Source organism: Euprymna scolopes, chromosome 19, assembly GCF_053919585.1.
Source record: "Euprymna scolopes isolate OS-2025 chromosome 19, ASM5391958v1, whole genome shotgun sequence".
NCBI classification, from domain to species: Eukaryota; Metazoa; Mollusca; class Cephalopoda; order Sepiida; family Sepiolidae; genus Euprymna; species Euprymna scolopes.
Window position 1 is genome coordinate 138,851,637 of NC_136500.1, and position 8,341 is coordinate 138,859,977.

Sequence of the window (8,341 nt, forward strand, 5' to 3'; positions counted from 1 at the left end):
CTGATTGGTTAACATTCACCAGTTTATTTGCATGTGTGGAAACTTGACTACGACCCAATACATTGATTCTACATCTACAAAAATTCTAAACCTTTTGAACAATACATTATACCTATCCCTCCCCCAGAGTTGAATCCTATGACTGCAAAATATAAACCAAAATACTCATTGACGACGTTAATGACTAGGGCTAGGACAACAGCATATTATTTTCATTGTTTTTACTCTGGAGTGTGTATCCGTTTATATCTTATATGTTTTTATATAGAGGGATCTGGTTCTCGGTTGATTAACTGCGTTTAACTGGGTCGGATATATACTCGAGAGTCAAAACAATAAAAAGAATATTCTGATGTCATAGCCCTATTCATGACTAGAGCTAGGACAACAACATATTCTTTTCATTGTTTTTACTCTCGGGTATATATCCGACACAGTTAGACACAATTAATCAACCGAGAACCACATCACTCTACATAAAAACTGTGCCAGCAACTCTTAACGACTACTACAAATACCACATGCGCGTAAGAACAATGATCTCTCTTACTAACACGGTTCCCTCTTGTACTCTCCTAATAAAGCTACTAACGAAAATAACAAATAAAGCTACTAACGAAAACAACAAATAAAGCCACTAACGAAAATAGCAAATAAAGTTTGTTTATAAAATGTTAAAATGAGACTACCTTTCGTTATCTTCATTATTAACTAAAAAACATAAGATGTCAATGGATACATACCTGATAATTAAAACAAGGAAAAGAATATGCTGTTGTCATGGCCCTATTAATGACATACGAGGTGCCTTCAATAAGTTTCCAGACTTGTTTTGTACAGGCATTTAAAATTGTTGTAGACTCTTGAAAATTCAGTATGTTATTGCTTTAAATTAATTATTGACATATTTGTTGACACTGGATTTAAAAACGATTATATTGTAATCCGAAACAGCAGTCCTATTAACATACATCTGCTGTTTTAAGATTTCAATATAATCGTTTTAATATCAAAGTTAAGAAGCCCTTGCAAAAATGCACTGTATATTAAAAATACTGTATTCTTTATTTAGGTTCTATGTTCACAACGTTTCGATCGATGAAGCTTCTTACCTTCTAGAAATGCACCGCGGATCCGTGGCGTAGTGTATAATTTGCTTGATAAAAATAAGCTGCAAGATACTCTTCTATAGATTCAAGGTTCTGCCTTCAGTGCGGACGACAAAATTACTTAGAACTTCTACCTGGCCATGGCTTACGAAACGAAAAATGTTACGGTGTACCTTCAATAAGTGTTTATATTTTTTCTCTATAGGCATTTAAAATTGTTGTAGACTCTTGATAATTACAGTATGTTATTGCTACACATCTTATGAGGCAACTGGCCAATTTTTATGATTTAAAGTTCAAATGAACAGCTACAACAGGAATTGGTATACATCCTACTAACGCCTGATTGCCACAGCTGGTGAATTTCAAAAGTGCAATCTGGACGTCAGGACACTTTAGAAGAACGATATGCAATAAAATTTCGTTTCAAACTTGAAAGAAAATGCCACAGAAACGTATGGAATACTTCAGACTGCTTTTGAACCATCTTGCATGAATTGGGCATAAGTTTTTGAGTGGCATAAGAGATTCAAGAAGACAAGGAGTCTGTTAGGGATGTTGAGATGTGCGGGAGGAGTAAAGAAGTCAGAACACCAGATTTGATTGGCCAAATAAAGAATTTCATGGATAAAGATCGTCGTGTGTCTAAAGAGAAAATAAGTGCACAGTTTTATGTCAGTGTGGGAACTGTACACACAATTATTCGCAAATAACTGAAGATGCGGAAGATTTGCGCAAAGTTTGTCCCAATGCATCAGCCCACAACTCTATCTTTGTCACAGACTATTTGACCAAGATGGGCATGAATACATTTCCTCATCCTCCCTATAATCCAAATCTTGCTCCCTGTGACTTTTAATTATTCTCTAAGCGCAAGGAAAACCGTAGAGACTATCGTTATGAGACAATTAAGGAGATGAAAGAAGCTGTGATGAGGGCTATTGGCACGTTCACAGAAGAGGACTTCCACGGGGGCTTCCAGAAGTTGTAGAAACGATACAACAAATCCATTGCAGCTGGAAAAGATTGCTTTGAAGGGGACTATCAGTATGCCATCTTTAGACAGAACAGATACTACCGACATCATTTTTTATTTTTATTTTTTTTATTTTTTACATTGCGTCTTCTGTGATCGGGAGATCCTATTTATTAAAAAGAAGAATAGGTGATAACACACGACAAACATTAAAATACTAAATACAGACTCTCATTTAATGTTCGTAGTGTGTTATTACCTTCTATAATACTCTTTAATAAATAGAATTTTCCGATTCAATAATTCATATTACGTACGTACGTTAAAGGTATTACGGTATTAATATATAAACTAGCGGGGCCTGTGGAAATTCCACAGAGGACTCATTCATATGTATTGATGTTGATAATTCTGTAGATGTTCAGTGTAAATGGAGACGTTCTGATATCATTGTAGCTTTTTTTGTTAAAACTGTAAAAGTATTTATCCAAGCAAGCAGGGGCGCCCGGCGTAGCCCGGTCGTAAAATACGCTTAAATATGATATTTTAATTCTTGCAGATTTCGTATTATAGAGTTAATGTTCTATCGATTTTTATATTTTATAAAGTTGCGATATATATATATATATATATATATATATATATATATATATATATAACACTTTAATTTCTTCAGCTATAATCGAAACCGAAACCAAAGCTTATGAAGAATTCTTGATAAAATTATTTATTAATAAAAAAAAATAGATTACTAAGGTGCCATCAGCTAAAATCGAAATCGAAACCAGGACTCATGAAGAATTCTTGATAAAATTATTTTTAAAAAATAGATTATTGGAGTGCCATTAGCTATAATTGAAACCGAAACCAAAACTCATGAAAAATTCTTGATAAAATTATCTATTACAAGAAATGGAAGGTCATAACAATTAAACAACAGTCACTCGGAAGAAAAAAAGATGTAAGCGTGACACACAAAAGAACACACACGCTATCGTATTAATATATAGATTAGTAATTTTCATGGCAAAGCGAAAATAACGAAAAGTAGCCATTATTAAAAACAGAAAATGATGCAATAATTTCTTTATTAGCACACTAAATGATTTTGAATCTGGAAAATCCCAATCATTTTTTTTATTATTAAAAACTTTGATTTTAATAATATGTTGCAGTTAAATAATAGTTTGGTATCCATTTATATATATATATATATATATATATATATATATATATATATATATATATATATATATATATATACATATATATATATATATATATATATATATATATATATATATGTATATGTATATTTTTCATTAAATTGTTTTTTTTACTATTTTACATTGGATTTTTTATTTATTTATTGTTTTAATGGATAAAAATGAAGTTGAATGATTTTAGTTAAAACCGAATGCATGAAAATTATGAAAATAAAAATAATTGAAATTGATTTTCGGTGCTTGTCTAGAATTCGACCTAATAAAAAAAAAATACAGAAAAATCTTTATGATGTACGTACCCGTTAAGGAACGAAAATGCCAAACTCCAAAAATCCAATCTAAACATTTATTAACTATTATCCCCGAATGGCCTTTGGACCTTGATAAGTGATGACTCACAAATAAAAAAAAATCACGTAAATTAATCAAATAGTGTTTTGTTTTTTTTTTGCTTTTTTTTACATAAAAATAAGTTTTTAAGGATTTTAGCGATTAACAGCAAATCGTGGCCATTACAAGGTTACTTTTGATCTCTATTTCTGGGAAGGTTGTTAAGAAAGTGAAACGTTAACCAGTGATGAATTTTAAATATAGCGAAACGAAACACAGTTTTCGCTTTCTCATAAAATTTTACTTTTTTAGTTTTAAAAGAAAAAAACAACTTGATTGATTTACGTGATTTTCGGAATATGACATTTTAGTTCCGTGACGGGTATGTACATCATAAAGCTTGTTATATATATATATATATATATATATATATATATATATATATATATATATATATATATATATATATATATAAATATATATATATATATATATATATATATATATATATATATATATATAATTAGGTCGAATTTTGAACTCGCATCGATTATTTTTCAAGTCAAAGTTAATATTTAACTAACACCTTTTGGAAGACAAGGATAGCGATGGCGGCGAAGAGTTGGAGGAGGTGGATATTTTGCCGGTTTAAATCCAAGTAAATTTGCAAAAATTATAGTCAGAAAGCATCACAATCAGGAACGGTCTGCAAACCCTTTTCTTTTTTTTTAATTTTCGGCAATTTTTAGCTTAATCCATCGGGGTCGAATAAACGTGTAGCAGGAGTGATAGAGGAAGATTATGTTGTGCCAATGTTTTAAGAATCTTGAAAAATCAGCATTTGAAGTCCCGAAATATTTTATCTGGTCTCGAACGGTAAGAAACCAGCGATGCAACTACCTCAACCACCCGGTCGAGTTGATGTACGTGAATGTATTTATTGTTTTCGATAACAAAGGCTTACGGCTGCCTGAAAGACATAAAAAATACATATTTCAATTTCCAACAAATTTTATTATTAATGGTCGAATCGTGATTTTTTTTTTTTGACCGGTATTTCTAGACAAGGGAGATAACTCTTTATGTTAATCAAATGTCTTTCTTAAAGTGAGAGTTAATTAAATGATTTTGCCTCGAGCAAATTTGGGGCTTAAGATTAAGACGCCTTAAGAATAAATCGAAATTCAATAAGTGTTGCTCCATTTGTGTCTAATAACTATGGATCGAACTTTATAAAAATACATAATAAGTGAATTTTCAAAGAGAGGTCGTATCTATATAATGTTACACTAAAAATCGTTAATACCGTCATAGTCGTGCTACACACTGCTTCCTGTTAGTTCACCGAAGTTGTTTTTTGTTTTGTTTTTTACACAGGCATCACCACATTATCAAGGCTAAGAGGCCACTCAAGGATAAGGTTAAAGAGTGTACAGTAGAAATTGGAAAATATAGTAATCATTAGTAATGAAAATTCGGTAAATTTGTTAACGTATATGGAACGGCTCATCAAGAACTTATTTACGTTAGACTTGAAGAAAACCATATTCTACTCAGCCGGAAAGCAGGAAAACGGAAGACAATTCCACAGGCGTGCAGTTCTAAGAAAGAAGCTTTGTTCATGGGATCTACGTTTAGGTTTAGGCACAGATAAAGAGTGGGGGGGAATTATTGATAGTGTTTACAGCTAGACGAGTGTTTCTTGTAAAAGTTTGGCGAGGGGGGACCGTAGACTGAAGCTCAGTCGAACACTTTCCATGAAAATAACGATACATTAGAGACAAGCTCGCAACATCTCTTCTGTGAGATAGAGGTTGCAACAAAGAGAAAAGGACATCTCCCACAAGGCTACGAAGTCTATTTTGAACTCTATCAAGGCAGGACAAGTTCTTTCAAGCAGCTCCTGCCCAGATGTGGCAACAGTACTCCATCCTTGGACGTACCTGGCTCTTATATAGATAGAGAATTGCATCAACAGTGATCTATTGGATCGATAGAAAGATCCCACCATTTTTCCAGCGGCCCTGGCAACAGATTTGATGTACGTGTTCCATTTAAGATCAGGAGTAATTGTCAAGCCCAGAAGTTAAGTGATGTTGAGCCTGATCAGTACCAGCTGGGTGACCATGTGGAAATATGAGACGGCGCCTTCATAAAACTCTCCCTGAAATATACTCGTCGATATTTCAATGTGAGAATACATATAAATTGGGTAATGCCACTTCATAGAATTTGCAGGTGATACGAGAAAAATAAGTCTTTAAAAATGTTTCATATCTTAAACATTATTTGATGAGAAGTCATTTCGTGTAAAAAAATTAATTAATTTTACCCATCAAAACTCAAGAAATGCACGGTTAAAATTTGTAAACATTCAATAAATAAAAAATCAATATGGCTGAACAGTTTCGGAGATTATAAGCAGCCTTGCCCTTACGATCAGAAACAAAGACTGAATCAAACGAAACGAATCGACGGGACTTCGATGAATCTGTTCGTATCTTTATGAATTTATGTGGAAAAGAGAGTGGCACGAATAAATTCGGCACTTTTTTAATAATCACGCGAGTTTCATTGGACTACATCTAGGAAACCAATCGATACAACTGCTATATATATATATATATATATATATATATATATATATATATATATATATATACTTCAGAATAAAGTTATTTTACAATCAGCTGGTATGGAAACCTGTGATTATAAGATTGGCAGTAATATTCTATAAGTATTATCCCATTTAAATATGAAACTCAAACATTTCACTTTAAAAAAGTTTTTTTGGAAATTCAATGAATCACTATAATTTTATATATATATATATATATATATATATATATATATATATATATATATAGTAAGTAAGTAAGTAAGTAATGAAAATATACATGGCAATTAAGCTACGCAGAATTTTCCGCGTTTCATTCTCGTGAGAATTCGTCCGGCTTAATACCTAGCTCTACCTATGTATTGAGCACTGTTGAAGTAAATACTGAAAATTTACGCATAAAATTATATTTTTGTATATTAATTTATGTGATTAAATAAAGTAATCGTGTGTATATATATATATATATATATATATATATATATATATATATATATATATATATAGTAATTTATAAAATATATATGGCGATTAAGCTACACTGAATATTTGGCGTTTCATCCACTCTATGATTCCTCAGGCTAATGCGCGAATTCTGCGGTTGTTTATCGTTTTCATATGGTCCTCTTCTATTGAGAATTTAGTTAGCCAATCAGCTTTCTAGTATCAACCGCGCTCCTTCCTATCAGCCAATGGGCATGCATTTTATCGGACAAAGGATCTGTTTTAAATTTTAAACTAGGTTAGTGTTTTTTTTGTTTTTTTTTTTGTTAGTTTATATATAAATATATATATGTGTACATACGTATATGCACATATATATGCATATATATATATATATATATACATACATATATGTGTGATCGTTTATGTATATTCATGTTTATTTAATTTATTTATTTGTTTATTGAGCACTTTTGAAGTAAATACTTAAAGTTTACGCATAAATCCATACTGTCGTATATTAATGTTATCTGAGTAAATGATGTAGTTATATATCCATATATATATATATATATATATATATATATATATATATATATATGCGTGTGTGTGTGTTAAATCTTTCTCTAAATTTACATATATATATATATATATATATATATATATATATAATGATCCATTTTTCTATTAATTTAATTTCCTCTAAGCTTTTCATTGCATTCAAAACGTTCCTATTGGTTTAACCACATTCCGTCTGAGCTATTTGGCTCTACTTCTCTCCACATGCGAGTTAACTAATGTGAAGAGGGGAGTTTTTTTCTTTTCCAATTTACTTTATTTGCAATTGATTATTGTAATACAATTAACCAATGACCTTTCTAAAGATGTGTAAGCTTTTCATTATGAATGAACACTGTTCTACTCTTATATTAAATGAAATGATATTTAATCTTTCAATGAAATAGATGTTACACAATACTTAAATGATATTTAATTACATATGTATGTATTATGCATACATACATATATATATATATATATATATATATATATATATATATATATATATATATATATATATATATATATGCCTCATCAGCCTCTGTCCCATCGACGAAATGTAGCATCCCTCTGCCTGTTCTACAAGACAAGTACTTTAACGGTGAATGTTCCGACGAACTGCAAGCACTTGTACCCCCTCTACGTAAATACCCCCAACAACCCCGACAGGCAGTAAAATCCCACCCCTTCACAGTAGAGATCTCTAGATGTAAGAGAGTCTTCTATTCCAGTAGTTTCTTCCCCAGAACCGCTAGACTTTGGAATTCCCTTCCAGGTTCCTGCTTCCCCAACTGTACTGACATGCAGAAGTTCAAGTGTAACATGAACGAACATCTTGCTGCCCAACTCCCCACCTAGTACCTCTGTAGCCTGTGTCCCTAATAGTATCCCCTACATCAAAGTGGCAATGTGCTTTGTTTGGGGTTAAAATGTAATTAAAATATTAAATATATATATATATATATATATATATTAATGTTGATATCTGAGGGTGCATCAATTTACTGGGATACATGCACCCCCGGTCTTCGTTAAAAAGACTCTTCTACCGCCTTTGTGGCAGCTGATACTAGAGGCT

General features: G+C 31.5%; 1 protein-coding gene across 2 annotated transcripts in view; it reads right to left on the minus strand.

Moving 5' to 3' along the window:
* Positions 1-4,357: 4,357 nt before the first annotated feature.
* The window catches only part of LOC145239995 (uncharacterized), a 201,648-nt gene continuing 197,664 nt past the window's right edge, over positions 4,358-8,341 (minus strand). For both annotated transcript variants that reach the window (XM_080103578.1, XM_080103579.1), the window contains one exon: positions 4,358-4,611. In XM_080103578.1, the coding sequence (XP_079959704.1) occupies positions 4,602-4,611 (10 nt within the window). In that variant the 3' untranslated portion in view covers positions 4,358-4,601. The remainder of the gene's footprint in view (positions 4,612-8,341) is intronic.